At 41.0% G+C, this 19,918-nt stretch overlaps 1 protein-coding gene across 1 annotated transcript in view; it reads right to left on the reverse strand.

Annotated features, from left to right (window-relative positions):
• C7 (complement C7) overlaps positions 1–19,918 on the reverse strand; it is a 57,266-nt gene that overhangs the window by 12,603 nt on the left and 24,745 nt on the right. The window contains exons 9-14 of the mRNA XM_004017017.6: positions 17,900–18,010; positions 14,321–14,487; positions 12,900–13,128; positions 10,137–10,308; positions 7,924–8,011; positions 2,568–2,700 (exon numbers count right to left, since the gene is read on the reverse strand). Coding sequence (XP_004017066.2) covers positions 2,568–2,700; positions 7,924–8,011; positions 10,137–10,308; positions 12,900–13,128; positions 14,321–14,487; positions 17,900–18,010 — 900 coding nt within the window. The remainder of the gene's footprint in view (positions 1–2,567; positions 2,701–7,923; positions 8,012–10,136; positions 10,309–12,899; positions 13,129–14,320; positions 14,488–17,899; positions 18,011–19,918) is intronic.

The raw sequence follows: 19,918 nt of genomic DNA on the forward strand, positions 1-19,918 counted from the left end.
TGGAAAAAATTAAATTAGAAGAGGGAGAGTTTCAACAGAGAATTAGAAAGCATAGAAAAGTGGACAAATGGTTTATCTGGAATTGGAAAATGAAATTAAGAATTCAGTAGAGTTCTTGAAAGCAGATTATAACAAGAATACCAAGAATTAATAAACTAGAATATAGATCAACAGAACATGCTTAGAATGAAACAGAAAGAGAAAAATTGATGTAAAGCAAAGAAATACAGGGCATTCCCTCATGGTCCAGTGGTTGAGACTCAGCGCTTTCATTGCCATGGGCCTGGATTTGATCCCTGGTCAGGGAACTAAGGGGCTTCGGCTTCCCTGGTGTTTCAGATGGTAAAGAATCTGCCTGCAATGCGGGAGATCCAGGTTTGATCCATGGGTCAGGAAGATCCCCTGGAGAAGGGAATGGCAACCCACTCCAATATTCTTGCCTGGAAAATCCCATGGACAGAGGAGCCTGGCGGGCTACAGTCCGTGGGGTCGCAAAGAGTCGGACACAACTGAGTGACTAACATTTTCACTTTCAAGTAACTAAGATCCAAAATAAGCAAAAAAAGAAAGAAATGTAGCACACACACACACACACACATATATATACACGTATGTATATGTATATACATTGTAAAAAATGTCTCATCTATGTCTCATGAGCAGAGATGGACAAGAATTAAATAGCAATATTTAAGGAAAAAGGTGAATAGTTTTCTAAAATTGACAAAAAACATTAAAGGATAGGTTAAAAACTGCTTTGAAGATCAACCAGGACAAAGAAAATCACACTTAGGCACATCAGATTAGAGTTGCTTCTAAAAAAAAAAAAAAAATTCTTAGAAACATCTAGACCAAAATAGTATATGATTTCCAAAGGAGAAATAATAAACCTAAAAGTTGACTTCTCACTAGAAAATAGTGAAGTCAGAAGGCAATGTAAAAAAATCTTTAAAGGGTTTAAAGACAATAATTCCTTACCCAGTAGAAATATCCTTCAAAAGTAAAGTTAAAACAAGAATGTTTCAGATGAACAAAGAGTGGGACAATTTCTCACCAGTAGATACACAATAAAGAAAAAGAAGTTCTTAAAGCAAAGTAATCTTTTCAAAGAATCGACTTTTAGCTTTAATACTCCTAGCTAGGGGATATTTATTAATACATTCTATTCAGTAGTATTGATATCCTATTTCTTCTGAAAGACTCAAGGGTGGAGAGACAGAGAGACAGAGACAAAGAAAACAGGAGAATTTCCAAGTCATTAAGACAAAGACTAACAAACCGCCAGAAAAAAATGCCCAAAAGATTAGACAGCCATTTCATCATAAAAAAAGTATCCAAATGGCAATAAATACATGAAAACAGGCTTAACAACATTAGTAATCAGAAGAAATACAAATTTTAAAACACAAATTAAAAAACAAGATACTGCTACACATTCACCACTATAGCTAAAAAAATTTTTTTAAGATAGATGTTATCAAGTGTAGGTGAGGATACAGAGCAATCTTGACTTCTTGGATTCTGTCCAATATGTAAATTGGTACAACCACTTAGAAAACTGATGTGGTGGCTTAGTCCCTAAGTAATGTCCAACTCTTGCAACCCCATGGACTGTAGTCCGCCAGGATCCTGTATCCATGGGATTTCCCAGGCAAGAATACTGGAGTGGGTTGCCGTTTCCCTCTCCAGGGGATCTTTCCGACCCAGGGATTGAATTCACATTGCCTGCATTGCAAGCAGTCTCCTGCCCTGCAAGTGGATTCTTCACCAAAACTGATAGCATACCAAATCTAAATGTGCATGCGCCTGACAGCTCAGATATTTCACTAATAGGTATGTACCCAAGAGAGTAAAATGCATGTGCGTGCGCTCAGACTTTCCTCACACAGCACAGAAGAATCAATACAGGAAAAATACATCACAGTAGTGCTGTCTATCCATCTGCTGCAGAATCTTATGTTGTAGTACAGCTGAGATGGAAACCCGGGAACAGTGTTAGGGGGATACGACATCCAGAAGCACTTACTCAGATGCTACATCTAAACAGACTAGGATCCAAAGCATCTGAGGAAGTAGACTGTAGTACATCCCTGCTAACTGAACTCTGAAGAATGTCTTGACTAGAACTGAGAACTGGCTAGAACTGAGCTCCCTGACCTATTCTGATTTACCCCAGAAACTTTAAAATTGCAATTAGGATTTCCCTGGTGGTCCAGTAGTTAAAATTCCAGTAGTCACATGCTGCCAATGCAAGGGATACTGGATTAGATCCCACATGCCATGTGGAACAGCCAAAAAAAGAGTTTAAAAAAAAAGGGAATTAAAAAAAAGGGAATAAAAATGTAGTAAAATGTGCCTCATCTAACAAGACCACTAGCAACTACAGAAAGCTGAGGATTTTTTCAAGGTACTCCTGAAACCTGATTGGGATCATATGAGCCTTTCAGGAAAAAAAAAAAAAAAAAAAAAGAGACAGAGATCAAGACAGGAGCATATGATAAGTAGCTATTTATTCTGATTTATTCCTTTCCACTCTTAAATGAAATACCACAACCAAGGCCACTCACTCTGACAATGCATTTTCCCAACAAGCCATTGCAAATCTTCTCCACATCTGGCAACAGGGTCTCCAACCAGAGAGTATCCTTCATTGCAAGTATACATTATGTTTTTCCCAACAGGAAATGTGGCACCTTCATCCTAAATAGAAACGAAAGAGGGAGAGAGAAAGAATACATCTCTTTTGCATTAATAAATTGTTTCTTTAGATATATTCAGCCTATAAACCATGACTTCTGTAATCATTAGGCAACCTATATTCAAATAGCTCACTTTGAAAACTGGCCATAAAATCATTTTTTCCTGTACAGTCCTAATTAACAACACTGATACCATCATCATTAAGCCATGCCCGTGGGGCCACTGAAGACGGGCGGGTCATGGTGGAAAGGTCTGCAGAATGTGGACCACTGGAGAAGGGAATGGCAAACCACTTCAATATTCTTGCCTTGAGAACCCCATGAACAGTATGAAAAGGCAAAATGATAGGATACTGAAAGAGGAAATCCCCAGGTCAGTAGGTGCCCAATATGCTACTGGAGATAAGTGGAGAAATAACTCCACAAAGAATGAAAGGATGGAGCCAAAGCAAAAACAATAACCAGTTGTGGATGTGACTGGTGATAGAAGCAAGGTCCAATGCTGTAAAGAGCAATATTGCATAGGAACCTGGAATGTCAGCTCCATGAATCAAGGCAAATTGGAAGTGGTCAAACAGGAGATGGTAAGAGTGAACGTCGACATTCTAGGAATCAGCAAACTAAAATGGACTGGAATGGGTGAATTTAACTCAGATGACCATTTTATCTACTACTGCAGGCAGGAATCCCTTAGAAGAAATGGAGTAGCCATCATGGTCAACAAAAGAGTCTGAAATGCAGTACTTGGATGCAGTCTCAAAAACGACAGAATGATCTGTTTGTTTCCAAAAAACCATTCAATATCACAGTAATCCAAGTCTATGTCCCAACCAGTAACGCTGAAGAAGCTGAAGTTGAACGGTTCTATGAAGACCTACAAGACCTTTTAGAACTAACACCCAAAAAAGATGTCCTTTTCATAATAGGAGACTGGAATGCAAAAGTAGGAAGTCAGGAAACACCTGGAGTAACAGGCACATTTGGCCTTGGAGTACAGGATGAAGCAAGGCAAAGACTAATAGAGTTTTGCCAAGAAAATGCACTGGTCATAGTAAACACCCTCTTCCAACAACACAAGAGAAGATTCTACACATGGACATCACCAGATGGTCAACACTGAAATCAGATTGATTATATTCTTTGCAGCCAAAGATGGAGAAGCTTTATACAGTCAACAAAAACAAGACCAGGAGCTGATGTGGCTCAGATCATGAACTCTTTATTGCCAAATTCAGACTAAAATTGAAGAAAGTGGGGAAAACCACTAGACCATTCAGGTATGACCTAAATCAAATCCCTTATGATTATACAGTGAAAGTGAGAAATAGATTTAAGGGATTAGATCTGATAGATAGAGTACCTGATGAACTATGGACTGAGGTTCGTGACATTGTACCGGAGACAGGGATCAAGACCGTCCCCATGGAAAAGAAATGCAAAAAAGCAAAATGGCTGTCTGGGGAGGCCTTACAAATAGCTTTGAAAAGAAGAGAAGTGAAAAGCAAAGGAGAAAAGGAAAGATATAAGCATCTGAATGCAGAGTTCCAAAGAATAGCAAGAAGAGATAAGAAAGCCCTCCTCAACGATCAATGTAAAGAAATAGAGGAAAACAACAGAATGGGAAAGACTAGAGATCTCTTCAAGAAAATTCAAGATACCATCATCTCTAATTTCATGCAAACATTTCATGCAAAGATGGGCTCGATTGAGGACAGAAATGGTATGGACCTAACAGAAGCAGAAGATATTAAGAAGAGGTGGCAAGAATACACAGAAGAACTGTACAAAAAAGATCTTCAAGACCAAGATAATCACGATGGTGTGATCACTCACCTAGAACCAGACATCCTGGAATGTGAAGTCAAGTGGGCCTTAAGAAACATCACTACGAACAAAGCTAGTGGAGGTGATGGAATCCCAGTTGAGCTATTTCAAATCCTGAAAGATGATGCTGTGAAAGTGCTGCACTCAATATGCCAGTAAACTTGGAAAGCTCAGCAGTGGCCACAGGACTGGAAAAGGTCAGTTTTCATTCCCATCCCAAAGAAAGGCAATGCCAAAGAATGCTCAAACTACTGCACATTTGCACTCATTTCACACGCTAGTAAAGTAATGCTCAAAATTCTCCAAGCCAGGCTTCAGCAATACGTGAACTGTGAACTTCCTGATGTTCAAGCTGGTTTTAGAAAAGGCAGAGGAAGCAGAGATCAAATTGTCAACATCCACTGGATCATCGAAAAAGCAAGAGAGTTCCAGAAAAACATCTATTTCTGCTTTATTGACTATGCCAAAGCCTTTGACTGTGTGGATCACGAGAAACTGTGGAAAATTCTGAAAGAGATGATAATACCAGACCACCTGACCTGCCTCTTGAGAAACCTATATGCAGGTCAGGAAGCAACAGTTCGAACTGGACATGGAACAACAGACTGGTTCCAAATAGGAAAAGAAGTACATCAAGGCTGTATATTGTCATCCTGCTTATTTAACTTATATGCAGAGGACATCATGAGAAATGCTGGGCTGGAAGAAACACAAGCTGGAATCAAGATTGCTAGGAGAAATATCAATAACCTCAGATATGCAGATGACACCACCCTTATGGCAGAAAGTGAAGAAGAACTAAAAAGCTTCATGATGAAAGTAAAAGCGGAGAGTGAAAAAGTTGGCTTAAAGCTCAACATTCAGAAAACAAAGATCATGGCATCCGGTCCCATCACTTCATGGGAAATAGATGGGGAAACAGTGGAAATAGTGTCAGACTTTATTTTGGGGGCTCCAAAATCACTGCAGATGGTGACTGCAGCCATGAAATTAAGAGACAGTTACTCTTTGGAAGGAAAGTTATGACCAACCTAGATAGCATATTCAAAAGCAGAGACATTACTTTGCCAACAAAGGTCCGTCTAGTCAAGGCTACGGTTTTTCCTGTGGTCATGTATGGATATGAGAGTTGGACTGTGAAGAAAGCTGAGCACTGAAGAACTGATGCTTTTGAACTGTGATGTTGGAGAAGACTCTTGAGAGTCCCTTGGACTGCAAGGAGATCCAACCAGTCCATTCTGAAGGAGATCAGCCCTGGGATTTCTTTGGAAGGAATGATGCTAAAGCTGAAACTCCAGTAGTACTTTGGCCACCTCATGAGAAGAGTTGACTCATTGGAAAAGACTCTGATGCTGGGAGGGATTGGGGGCAGGAGGAGAAGGGGACGACAGAGCATGAGATGGCTGGATGGCATCACTGACTCGATGCACATGAGTTTGGGTGAACTCCGGGAGTTGGTGATGGACAGGGAGGCCTGGCGTGCTGCGGTTCATGGAGTCGCAAAGAGTTGGACACAACTGAGTGACTGTACTGACTGAACTGACTGATACCATCATTAATTGAAATAAAGATATTAATGCCACTGTACTATAATTTATTGACTGCTCCCCAAATGAAGCACTGTACTAAACATTTTATCAAAATTATTTTAGTGGATACTGCCCAAGTAACTCCTCTTTTACTTTCCGGAAGGTCTGTTATCAGATTTTAGAAATGTCTTTGTTAGTCAGCTCTTCCTAGTGAGGTGTCATGGGCTGTTCACTGGCAATCACACCCAACAAAAGCCATTATGGAACAGGGAGAAACGTTTACATCTTATCAGCATGTTCATGGAAGTCTGAGTTTCCCACTGATGACTTTTAAGAGAAGCATAACGTTGCTCTTCGCCCACCACCCTCCCCTGCCCCATCATGTAAGGGAAGTGTTGCTGGAGCTGAGTCAGATTTGAGGACATGTCATTAGCCTATAATGCCAAGAGGTAAGATTTCATGGTGAAGCAAGGAAGAATCTGAAGTCTGAGCCTTGAGGGAGTCATCATGCTTGTTTGGTTTCTCTAGTGGTGCCTTTCCTTATCTTTTTGGTTCTCTGCTACTCAAAGGGATGGTGAAGAAAATCGGCCTGGAAGAGGACTTGCAGCTGGAACAGCTCTGCCGTTGGCATTAGAACAAAATTCTATGGAGCCTGCTTCTCAAAGTCCTACTCATCCTGGTCCATTCTGCCTCCATTATGGGAATTGGTAGGAAACACAGCACCCAGATTGGCGTTGAGATTTGCAGAAAATAGGGAAAGATATTTAATCTGCTTTGATTCTAGTCCCTAAGCCTTTTTCCTGCAGAAGGGACCTCTATATGAGAAAGTCTAACTCAACAGTGTCTAAACCTAGCCATCTCTGTCAGAATCACTAGCAGCAATTTTAAAACAAAGAAAAAAGATTCTCAGGCTCTACCCCAAACTTACAAAATGAGGGGGAGGGGGTGGAAAAAGAAGAAAGGTCAAGTAATAATCCATTGTTCAGTTCCCTGGGTGCCTGTGAGGTAGCCAGTCCACAGGAGTGTTTAGAACCTCCAGTCCTTTACAGGTCACCACATGCACTGCAGCTGAAGACAGCACACACACCTCTGAATAGTACCTACATCCGGGGACATTTCAGCCGACACTCAGCGAGTATGTGTTCAAGGGCCTGGCATTTGAGAGACAGAGACTGTCATGGAGCAAGCACTGCTGGTGGCATTGAGAACATCCTGATGAACAGTAACTCCTATGTGAGCACAAAGAGACACTTACTGGGGTTCGGAGCCAAAGGTTCATCATATCACGGAGTGAGAAGAGCACGAATTAATACGGTCCCAAAGGCAAGAAAGTTCTCCCAAATGACAGTGGCAGATGACTCGTGTTGCTTCCTGAGCAAGAAAGCTCAAAGTACAATGACCCATATCTCACCAGACACTGGCTAAATGTCTCACTGGCTCCTGGAATAAACAGAATGCTTCACCCCAGCCCTGGTAGTTACGAAAAACCTTAAACGACTCCTTTCAATGGAAAAAATGTGGACAGTTCTCTATATTGAAAACCTTGCTTATAGATTCCGACTTTCATGTTCAGAATGGAAATGTTTAGCAGCCCTCTGGCATGATTACATTTCTAATTCATTGGGTGGTGATATCGATTTCCCTTACCATAGGAGATACACTGCCTTCTGCAGAATTCTAATCACCTTGGGCCAAAGAAGAGAAGTCACAAACTAAACCCCTTGCTGATTAAAAACTAAAATGCACACAAAAAACATTTTTTTAGCACTGCTTCATCACAGGAGGAGGAAATAGATTATGAACATCAGTAGAGAGCTAGGACTTAGAGCAAAGAGGATATGTAAAGAAAAAAAATCTCTTTCATAACCAACTTGAACAAATCCGTCCTTCAAGGCAGGAGGTGATGAGCAGAATTTTGTTGGAACCAAAGACAAGGGAAAACAATGTGGTTCAAGCAATCTGAAAGGAAAAGGAAATAAAACATAATTAATGTGATGGATTTTCTACTGTTAATATTTTACACTACAGTGAATGTTTCATTTGCATCTGAAGGGACTCCACTATGTGATGTGATGTTTTTGTCATTCTCAGAACCGAACATCTGATCACATCCATGACACAAACACAAACTTGAGCTTCCAAAAGAGAACAACCAGGTCAGTAGTGCAGAAAATAAGCATAAAGGAAAAAGAAAGAAAAGTGATTGGACAACATACATCCTTATATGACTTCTAGAGGACATCCATGTAATACTACCTTTTCTCCTACTGTCTGTCTCTTAAATACTTTAAACACAGAATTAATTCTCTATTGACAATAAGGTAATTCAAGTTCGTGATCGTGGAAGAGAGATAACACAAAATAACCACTTTTGACTGAGCGCTGACTATGTGCTAAGCACCATGGCAGATGCTCTACAAATGTGCCTCAGCTCAATTCACTTGCAGAGTAACCCCCTGAGATATGTGGGAAAAGCCTCAGAAAGTCTGAGTAACTTGTCCAAGGTTATAGAGGAAAACATACCAGGACTAGATTCTCATCTAGTCAGTTGTTGTTCAAACACACAGTCATGTCAGACTCTCTGCAACCCCATGGACTGCAGCAAGCCAGGCCTCCCTGTCCTTCACCCTCTCCCGAGGTTTGCTCAAACTCATGCCCACTGATGCCATGCACCCACCTCAGCTTCTGTAAGCTCCTTGAACTTACGCTCTTTCTACCTCTCACAAGGCAATCTCTAGAGGAGCTCAAAATAATTTAATTCAAACAGGTCCCTGTGGGGGTTCCCAGGCAGGGAGGCCTATTTTTGTCCCCTGATTCTTATAGGCAAGACTCCAGCCTCCATGACCTTCCCTAAAGGCAAATTTAAATAGTTGCTAATCAGGGGAGAAGCAACCAAGAAAACAGCTGAGGCAAGACTGAGGAGACCCATCATCACCTGAGAGGAGATGAAGACAGTGCAAGCCAAGTACACACCCTGATCTTGTCAGAGACCCCACCCTTGGACGTTTGTTACAAAACCCCCTCAGCAGATCCTCTGGGCTTGGGACACATAGTTTCTTGAGGCAGGAGCCTGCTATGTCCTCCTTTGCCTGGCACAGTAATAAAGCTATCCTTTTCTGCTGCTGCTGCTGCTGCTGCTGAGTCGAAAACACTGTCTGCAAGATTTAATTCGGCACTGGCACAGAGAGGCCGAGTTTTCAGCATCATAATCATGGTAACAGTGACATCCATCATCAGGCAATGATTATCAGTGGTGCCTCTGAGGTCACTCTTTCACCAATATTAACTCCACTCCAGGAACATGAAATCTGAAGGGAAGCCTTACAAATAGCCTCTGAATGTCACCTCCTTCTGAGCTAAGTTCCTTATATTCTTGTCACAACTGACGAAACTCAGAAATGTGAAGCAGTAAGCATAGTTTTCCTTTTTGTACTAAGGAGGAAGAGGATATTTTCTCTCTGAGCACCAAGAAGAGTGAGAATTCTCTCAAAGCTTCCTTAGGAGGCTCCTGTCCATCCAGCTTTATGTCTGTGGGTGAGGAAATACATCCACTAGGGCCAAGGCTCCCTCAGAGACCCTCATCTTCCCAGAAATCTGTGCCCTGAATGCAGCTTTCTCCTCCTTCCAGATTTCATATGTTTGCCAGCTGATTTCCCAGGTGGCACTAGTGGTAAGAACCTGCCTGCCAATGCAGGAGATGTAAGAGGCGCAGGTTCAATCCCTGGGTCGGAAAGATCCCCTGGAGGAGGACATGGCCACACACGCCAGTGTTCTTGCCTGGAGAATCCCCATGGACAGAGGGCTATACTCCATAATGTTGCAAAGAGTCAGACACAACTGAGTGACTTGAGCACATCTAGACCAAAGAATAGAGGGATGGCATCTAGATGTCAAGGCACTCTCAGTGATTCTTACTTCCCACATGCCTCTCCCGTTCAGCTGACCCCAATGTTAAAAACCAAGCACTCCCTGATAAAATCATCATGTAGGGTTTAAATGTTTCAATAGCAGCCATCATGCATTCCACGCTTCTGCAGAGGGCATTGAGTTTTATGTAATTGCCAGGAGGTCTGGACTCCATTACCGCAAATGCTCCAGCTCCTCATCTTCGCATTGCCTGGTTTCTGAGGTTTCTCCAATGCAGGATTTCCCACCCGCCCTGGGAGAGGGGTTATTGCATTCTCGGCTTCTTGTTTTCTTCCCTTGAACACAGGGACCCCAAGAGGACCAGCAGTTCCACCCTCCATCCACCCCTCCTGCAAATAAAGAGAGATATTTTGGAGAGCACTTGGAGAGAAAGATTTCTGAGCTCAATACTAAGCCTTCTGCTAAGTGGTTATTGAGGAAGGGGACAATCCGGAGTGTACTCCCTTCACTCTGTTCACTGAGGTCTTCCACGATGGCCAGACTGTCCCTGCACACTGACTAGGATTGTCCATATTAAGAGTGCATTAACAAATTTCTTGCAACAATATCTTAAATTTGTGTATTATTTTACATTTTCAGAGCACTTCCACGTGCATTTTTTCATTCATTTACTTCTCACAAGAATGAATGGAGGTGGCCAAGAGGTCTGTGAACATTTTCACTTGATAGGCATGGAATCCAAAACCAAACAGTTAAATGCTCTGTCCAGTGCTGTACTGTCAGCCGGGTGCCACATCCCGACAGTAACTCGGTCTTACAGCTGAATCCAGGCTCTTTTTTTAATCACCTCACAGTCTCTCAATAAAGGCACATAAGGTCCTATTGTTAAAACCGTGATTGGGCCTCAGAAGAACATAATCTATTGGGTATCCAGGTTGCCCACCCTAGGGTTGGAGCTGTATAACATGAGGAAATATGCAAGTAGGAGAAATGTGTCTACCTCCTGTCAGCATCCTACTTAACCTGCAGGTACCTCCTCACTCACCCTGGCCACCTTCCACCTCAGGGCTGGTTCCTGTCTCACAGTTTTTAGTATTTTCCCCATCATGTTCCTTGGGGGAGGTAAGAGAGAATTTGAAGCATATACTAAGAACTTTGCTTTCCAAGTTAGAAACTAATCTCAGGAACCACTCCCTCAAAGCATTATTTTCTGCTAGTAGAAGAGGGTGTTTACTGCTTCTTAGCTATTTCTGTTGGAGAAGGCAATGGTACCCCACTCCAGTACTCTTTTGCCTGGAGAATCCCATGGACGGAGGAGCCTGGCAGGCTTCAGTCCATGGGGTCGCTGAGTCGGACATGACTGAGCAACTTCACTTTCACTTTTCACTTCCGTGCATTGGAGAATGAAATGGCAACCCACTCCAGTGTTCTTGCCTGGAGAGTCCCAGGGACGGGGGAGCGTGGTGGGCTGCCATCTATGGGGTCGCACAGAGTTGGACATGACTGAAGTGATTTAGCAGCAGCAGCAGCAGCTATTTCTACTGCGTGACCTAAATCCCTCTTCCTGTCTCTCCCCCAACTCTCATTCCTCAGTATTGTGGACACCGAAACTAAAATAATTTGTATAATAATTTTCCCCAATCTTCCTTACTCTTTCCTCCACAATTAGAAATTGAGTTGTGTGCATGTGTGTGCTTAGTTGCTCAGTCATATCTGACTCTTTGCGACCCCATGGACTGTAGCCCGCCAGTCTCCTCAGTCCATGGGGATTCTCCAGGCAAGAATACTGGAGTGCGTTGCCATGCCCTCATCCTTCCCAATCCAGGGATCGAGCCCAGTCTTCCGCATTCCAGGCAGATTCTTTACCATCTGAGCCATCAGTATTAATAGTAGGTAATAAGAGCTTGATGTTTTATGATTGCTACTCCATTCCTCACCAGCAGGGGGAGCTTCCAGTTTGGCAAATAGCTGTAAATCAACCCTTCAAAAGAATGAATCATAGAGGTGGTATTTTAATTTATCAGGCCTGGTCACTTGGGAAGATATTAGAAGGCAAAGATGCTTTCTTGATGTTTGTCTATAAGCAACCATGGTTTATTCATCTATTCATTCATTTATCAAACATTTATTTATTAAGTGACTTTATGAATCAAGCCCTATGTCAGGCTCCAGGAATAAAGGAAGCAAACAGTTCTGACCTTAAGAAATGAGTTTCGAGATGAAAGAGCCACATAAATAAATATAAAAACAAATATACACAAATCGTCTCATACTTTGCCTACTCATAAAGTCAACTTCATGTGCTAAATACTTAAAGCACCAAATGCTCTGTTGAGTACACAGCTGTTGTTCAACAAATATTTGTGAATGAATGATTAATTGGTGAGACATAATGGAAAATAAAAACAGCGGTGTTTCCAAAGGCTTGCCACCAGAAAGGTTAGTCAGTGCCGACGAAAGCTCTGCAGACCTAAGTTAAGACAAAACTTTACCGAGATGACCACGGAAGGATGCAACATGTTTCAGGCAATAAATCTATTCTAACGGAGAGTGGAGGATTGAAGGCAGGTCTGTTAGTTCAGCACCTTCCCTGGTGGCTCAGACGGTAAAGAATCTGCCTGCAATGCAGAAGACGAGGGTTCGTTCCCTGGATCAGGAAGACCCCCTGGAGAAGGGAATTGGCAAGCCACTCCAGTATTCTTGCCTGGAGAATCCCATGGACAGAGGAGCCCGGCGGGCTACAGTCCACGGGATCACAAAGAATCAGACACAACTGAAGCAACTAACACTTTCTGTTAGTTCAGATGGGGAAATCAGTGAGACAGCAAAGGGCCCTGACCCTTAGCTACAATCTGGGGGTGGCATAGAGAGGAAGAGTCAGATTCAAAGCCTGATGGGACTTCCCCCTATATCCATACATGAAGAAGCACAATCTCAGAGGCCAGAGGGAAAGTGGCCTCCATAAATGCAGCACACTGACCTGCTTGATCCCCTAGGAGGACTCCTTGCTCACACGCCACACCAAACGTGTTTGGTTTGCAGTAGCACTGGCACTGGCTTCCCTGAACTGTGGCCATGCCACCATTTTGACAAGGCCGGCAATGGCAGGGGTCAAATTCATCCAGATACTCCTCGATGGCCCATTTCAGGTATAGCTTTTTCACAGAGGCACAGGGAACTTCCTTGACCAGTTCATACAAAGGTGTAAGCTACACAGATAAAGATATCACGTGGTCAGTAATCAGAGTTTTAATAAGAAGATTTTCCTTTCAGCATTTTGGCTCAACCCCATTAAAATAAAATCAAAAGCCACTCATCTTCATTCCAACTATTTATTTTTCAAATAAAAAAAGAAAGCAGCCCACTTCTTTATAAGACAAACCTAGGGAAAACTAGAACCAGATAAGGAAGGAATATTTTTTGCATCTTGTGTGAATGCATAAATTTTTTTTAAAACCAATAGGACCTTCATTTTCTAGTTATTAAAAGATTATTTTGAAGACCACACATTTCCACCCTTGCAAGATTCAGGTTCTCTTCAAGGTGATGCACCACATTTGTTGCAGACTATGCATTTCTTAACAAGTTAACATGTATAAATCTGAAGCTGTTTTTATTGGTGCCTGTCTTTTTTTTTTTATGAGTGTCACAGATCAAGTTTTTGTGTGTTGTGTTCCTAACACCATTTTCCCCATAAGCCCTGTGGTCTTTATTGCAGTTTTGCCTCACTCTGAATTTTAGGAACACATATGTTGTGTTATACAAGAACTGACTGTACCAATAAAACATCCTAAAATCCTGCCAGCCAGATTGATTCTATCTTTTTAGAACTAACCTGCATGACTCCAGGAACCAATAAACCTTGGGTATAGGAAGAAAGATGATCTGCCAAACGTAATACTAGACAAGCCTAAGAACCTTCCTATTGAAAGAATCTATAACTCCTCTGAATCAGGGACCAGGAAAGCATAACCAAATTTAGATCAAATGCTAGAAATGCAAATTTTAGCATTAATTTCTCTCGGGATTTGCAAGACATTTAACCTTTACAACTGAAATATGGACATACAAGATAATGAACCTTCTGTTTCCTACTATGTATGCATTCATTTCACTATACAAACCATAATTGGGATACAGAAAACGCTAATTACAGCCTTCTCTGTTTAACCACCTTGATTTAATCTCACTCTCCCAGTGCAAATAAACATGACTGCTTTCTGGTGCTTTCTTCCTTTTTTTTTTTTTTTTTTTAAGTTTTTATTGGAGTACAGCTGATTAACAATGTTGTAACAGTTTCAGATGCACAGCAAAGGGTCTCAGCCATACATAAACATGTTTCCATTCTCCTCCAAACTCCCCTCCCATCCAGGCTGCTATATAGCACTGAACATCACATACCTTTTGTTTTATGACTTCAGGAAGATCAGTTACAGATCCTGCCCACTGAGAATATCGACGTTTGTTTCCAGCAGGATTGTTCAGCTCCAGGTAACTAAGGCCAGCCGAGAAGCCAGGACGTCCTCCTCTGACAGATGGGACCCCTCGCAACAAATTGCCCTCATTTTCTACTCAAGGAAAAATCAAATAAGTTCAGATGTACAAATGAAATGAGAATGAGAAAATGAAATTGAAAGTCTATCAAGTATTTTAACACAATCCATTTAATTGTACGACATTCTGGGAAAGGAAAAACTATGGAGACAGTAAAAATACCTGTGGTTGCCAAGTAGGAGGGATTTTTAGTGGATTTTTAAGATCCTTAAAGGGCTTCTAGAGCAGTGAAATTGCTGTATATGAAACTATAGCGGATTGTTGTTGAGTTGCTAAGTCGTGTCTGACTTTTTCAATCCCATGGACTGCAGCCCATCAGTCTCCTCTGTTCATGGGATTTCCCAGGCAAATATACTGAAGTGGGTTGCCATCACCTACTCCAGGGGATCGTCCCGATCCAGGGATGGAACCTACATCTCCTGCATTGGCATGGAGATTGTTTACCACTGAGTCATCAGGGAAGCCCACTATAACGTTTACAGGTCATTATGTGTTTGTCCAAACCCACTGAATATACAGAAAGTGAAAGTGAAGTTGCTCAGTCGTGTCCGACTCTTTGGGACCCTATGGACTGCAGCCCACCAGGCCCCTCTGTCCATGGGATTTTTCCAAGCAAGAATGCTGGAGTGGGTTGCCATTTCCTTCTCCAGAATATACAGAACCCTCATGTAAACTATGGACTCTGAGTGATTATTCTGTGTCAGTATGGGTTCATCAGTTGTAACAAATGGACCACTGTGGCCTGGATGTTGATAGTGGAGGAGGCTGTGCCTGTGGTTGGGGATATAGGGACTCTCTGTCCTTTTTGCTCAATCACTTAGTGAACCTAAAATTACTCTAAAAACAATATCTATTAAGAGAGAAAATAAAAGACACAATCATTACCTAACAATAGATGATTATTAAGAGATTATTACTCATATTCTTAATGTTCTTACTATAATAAGAATATTTGTTATACAGGAGACTGTCTTTCTCCTTAGAAAATACATGTACATACTTAGGGATGAAACATTGTTGTTTGAAACTTCCAAGTGATTCAGCAAATATTATAAATATGTTAAATACATATTTTTGTATTGCTAAACAGTCAACATTATAAATACTATACATAGATATATATGCAAACATATCAAAATAATAATTATTACATATAAGGTATGTGTACATGGGTGTTTATTACTATGTTCTTTCAACATTTCTGTATGTTAGAAATTTTTCATAAGAAAATGTTGGGAGGGAAAGTTCATTGCATCTGGAATACTATAGTAAACAAAATGCTTTTAATTAGCAGGCATACATTAACACATAAAAAGTGTTTTTAAAAACTCAAATACTAATCAAATCCCTTTTTTTCATATCTGTACCTTATAATTTCAGAAATATTTTCATCTCCATGTGTAGCTGATTCTACACTGATCATGACTGGAAATTCCTAACTTGCTGATCAGAACTTGATTTTCATTTCCTTTTTTTAATCAAATTTTATAATTTGATCCAATTTTACAAATTTAAAAATTACAGTTTTATAATCAGAATATTAAGAAATACTAAGTCTCATATTTTTAATAAAAATACCTGAATGTGTCCTCATCTTGTTAGTTACATCTTTAATATGCAAATAGAACCACTTTTAAAGCAGTGTATTGCGAAGTTCAGTCCCTGAACTACCAGAATCACCTGGAACGACTGCAGATTTCTGATATCAGATGGATATCTAGAAGGAAATAGCTGGGAGAAAAGCCATGGACTGAGCAGCTGAACAGGCTAACCAGGTAATCCTCATGCACACCGAAGTGTGAGAATTACCACCTTAACTGATAAACTTGTTTACAAAATACAGAGTCTAAGAAATCAGCTTTCATATCTATTTTTAAGCCTGTAGCCTCTCTCTCTACACCTCAGTAAGCTCTCTGCTCAACTGGCCCTCTTCCCCTAGACAACAGCCCAGGACAACAGCGAAGGGTCCAGCCTATGAAGCCAGACATTGGAATCTCAAGCTTGACACCAACTGTAGTCTTAGGTAACCTCTCTGTGGCTCAATGCCCTTGTCAGTAAAATGGAAATATGGAATAATATCCAGCTCTTAGGTGGGAGTATATTGGCTAATTCTTGTAAATCACTTAAAATGGTGCTGGGCACATTGTAAGTGCTACCTGTTTGGTAAGCCCGAAAGAAAAAATTACACAAAATAAAATTGATGAGCCACTTCTAATCACCAACCCAGCTGATAGCTGATGTCAACACCTTTCCAAAGCTCCCACTTTCATTTCTATTTCCAGATCGTTGTATGTCCACGTTGTTCAACTACTTGTCCTTCCCCTTTGTCCTGTCAGCTCTAAGAAGACAGGCTCTTTCTCTAGCGTGTTCACTGCTGCCTCACCAGGGCCTCGAACAACTCCTTCAGACACTATAGGTTCCATAAGTAGTTGATGAATACAGTAAGTAAATGAGGAATTAAAGCTTGGCTTAACAGTGTCTCCCTCCTCCTTGCATTTATCTGCTAAAGAATCCTCACTTCCTTGATGAGGCCCTTAGTACCTGCATCAGTCTTCTCCTTCATCCCAATTTCTGCCATCATCCCAAGAGAACTTGAGCCCCAATATCACTCCATGGCCTTACACATTTCACGGCACAGTCTCATTTCCATCCCTACACACTAAAACTCTCTTCCTGTTAGGCAATTAAGTCTTAGCACAAAATCCAATAAAGAATCTTCAGACGTTCTCTTACTTAACTTCACTCTAGCACTTCTCGCTATCAGCCTCTTCTCCTCTGACTTCCATTTTACTCATCTCTTCTGGTTTTTATCCTATTGGATTATTCCCTTTCAATCCCTCCTGTTTCACTACAACTTTGTATTTGTCATCTTTCGTTTATTCGCTCCCTGTATTGAATCTTTTAACAGCATCCCTTGCCATCAGGATGAAACCCAAACTCCCTGACACAGTGTCTAGACAGTCTGAATCAGCTTACCCTTCCAGTTCCTTTCTCAATCACTCAAAGACTAACACACCACCTCCCCTACTCTGCCACCACCATCACCACCACCACCATACACCAAAATCTTTGCCTGCACTGAGCATCCACGTTACAGAATGAAACTGGAGCTTCCCCTTTCGGTGTCATTTATCTAGACTGGTTTGCCAACCATCCTCACAGGAGACAGTGGTGGTGTACACGGAGGACATAGTTACGGAGCACAGGACATACTCAGTGAACCTTCTGTTCTGCATGATGGATGGATGCATGGATGCAGATGGATATCCATGACATTCGACAGAGAGATCACAGGTAAGATAGCCAAGTATTTGAAAAACGTAAAATAGAACGCCTGCTGAAATGTCAAAGTCCCTGGGAGACCACGAATTAACCATAAGGGGATGGAGGTAAACATGTAATGAAAATGACCCCCTTCTCATTTACCTGAAACCGATTTTAAGGCCTCTTCCATCGTTGTGCATTTTTGCTTTGATGATGTAAACAAAAACTGGAAATGTGAGGAAGCACATTTCCTCTTGTCCTCTGAATGGAAATCTGGAGGGAAAAATTTTAAATGTGCTTAGTTTGCACATTTGTTGAAAATCTTCTTTGAGATGCCAGGTGTGAGAGTGGGAGAAGAGGTTGTTTCCTACCACTGTGGCCATATAATCAAACATGATATGATGTGTGTATTTTCAAGTGCTCTAGATGGATCAAGGGTCAGAAAAAGCAATATTTGATCTTTGTTATAAACAAAATAAGATACATGCATATATTTAGGGATAAGGCATCAAGTGTCTGTCTTACTTTCAAACGATTCAGCTGATATTGGCTTCTAATATCTTTGACCAGAGGGTGGGGTTACAGTGGAGGGAACTAAAATTGAACACCCCAAAGTTTGATATCTTTCACCCAACCACAGTCAGCTTCTCAGGCACAAGGCAAATAGGTAAAAGTTAATATGCAATGGCCTCCAGCCCACCTACTGGAGACACCAAAAACTGGGTTCTGGTTCTATAATAATTAATTCCCCAAACCCTAGTTCTAGTGCCTCAGTCTCTCCATCTTTAACATCTCTGGTTTCTACATTTTTTTCCAATTACATCTTAGTTGGTTATAATTTCTGCTCATTATCAATTGGAATTTTGCCAATGTAATTTTAAAAAAGAGGATAGAAATAATAAAGAGTTGAAATACATTTTAATATAATTTTACTAACAATATTATAATAAACTCAATATTTCTTAAAGAACATGTGTATGTATCATATCCCAGGAGCCTTGATTAATTTCAATTAAAACTTTTGGGAAGAACAGAAACTACTCAAGTAAAATTTTTACTCATAATTTTTAACAACTCAGATGGCTTTTTTAAAAATCCCCTTCATTTCTTTTAAGTGTTAAAGAAAAAAAATGACCATGAAACTGAGTTTAGATCAAGCCATTTTCTGGATTAATTCCCCAAAGAAATATTGCCTCTGTTGTTGCTACAAAAACCTATACTTGTGCATTCATTTCCAACCTGTTGAGGTTGGAGAAGTTAACATTCTAATTGAACCATAATTGGTAAAAAAAAAAAAAAAAAATTAAGCTCAAGGTGGGAAAATAGTCAATGGAAACAGAAAATATTGTGGTTTACCCATAAGAGAAGGCTATATTCCTCCTCTGAATCTCATCTGAAAAGTCTTACTCTCCTCCAAAATGGTAAGAAAGTGTTGACTGAAGAATAAAGTGCTGAAGAGGTGAACTAGGATAGAGAAGCAAGTGTGGCCATGGGCTTCAGGACAAAACTGGGAAGAAGTCTGGACCTGGCCCATAAATAAGCCAGGGCCAAAAGGTCTTTGGAGAGGAGGAATGGATCCTAAGACTCACGTGCTCCTCCAACATGGCAGTAGCTGGTGAGGAACATCCTCTCACCGTGGAATCGACCAAGCATGAACTCAGTAGCGTGCCCAGTTTCTAACAAGAATCAGGCAATTCCAGCAACAACATAACATAAGGATAGAGCTAAGCTGATGCTGGAGCCCGCTAGACCTCCCTACAATCTGTATGCCTTGAGAAGAGTCTCTTCACAGCACTGAGTCTCCATTTCTCAGTCTGTGGGGCAGAAGCCATAATGGGCATCTCACTGAGCAGCAGTGAGGATCCTTGCTGACATAGACAACTCACCTGTTGAGGAGGAATCAATAAATTTAAGCTATTGTTACAAGTCTTAGGTAGTAAGCAAACTTGTGATATTCAGAGCAGATTTGTTTTTAAAGGCATGTTAATGGTAAAGAACAGAGGCAAATAAAAAAAAATACTTCATTGAAACATCTTGATTTCTGCAATATTAGTAAAATCCTCATCAGTTTTCCTCAAGGAATATTACTTAATCTGAGAAATGGGGAGATCAAAAAGTATTATAAAAATCCAATCAACATCCTCTAGAGATAACAACAATGATAATGACTTAACTCTCATT

The sequence above is a fragment of the Ovis aries genome, chromosome 16, assembly GCF_016772045.2.
Source record: "Ovis aries strain OAR_USU_Benz2616 breed Rambouillet chromosome 16, ARS-UI_Ramb_v3.0, whole genome shotgun sequence".
NCBI lineage: Eukaryota > Metazoa > Chordata > Mammalia > Artiodactyla > Bovidae > Ovis > Ovis aries.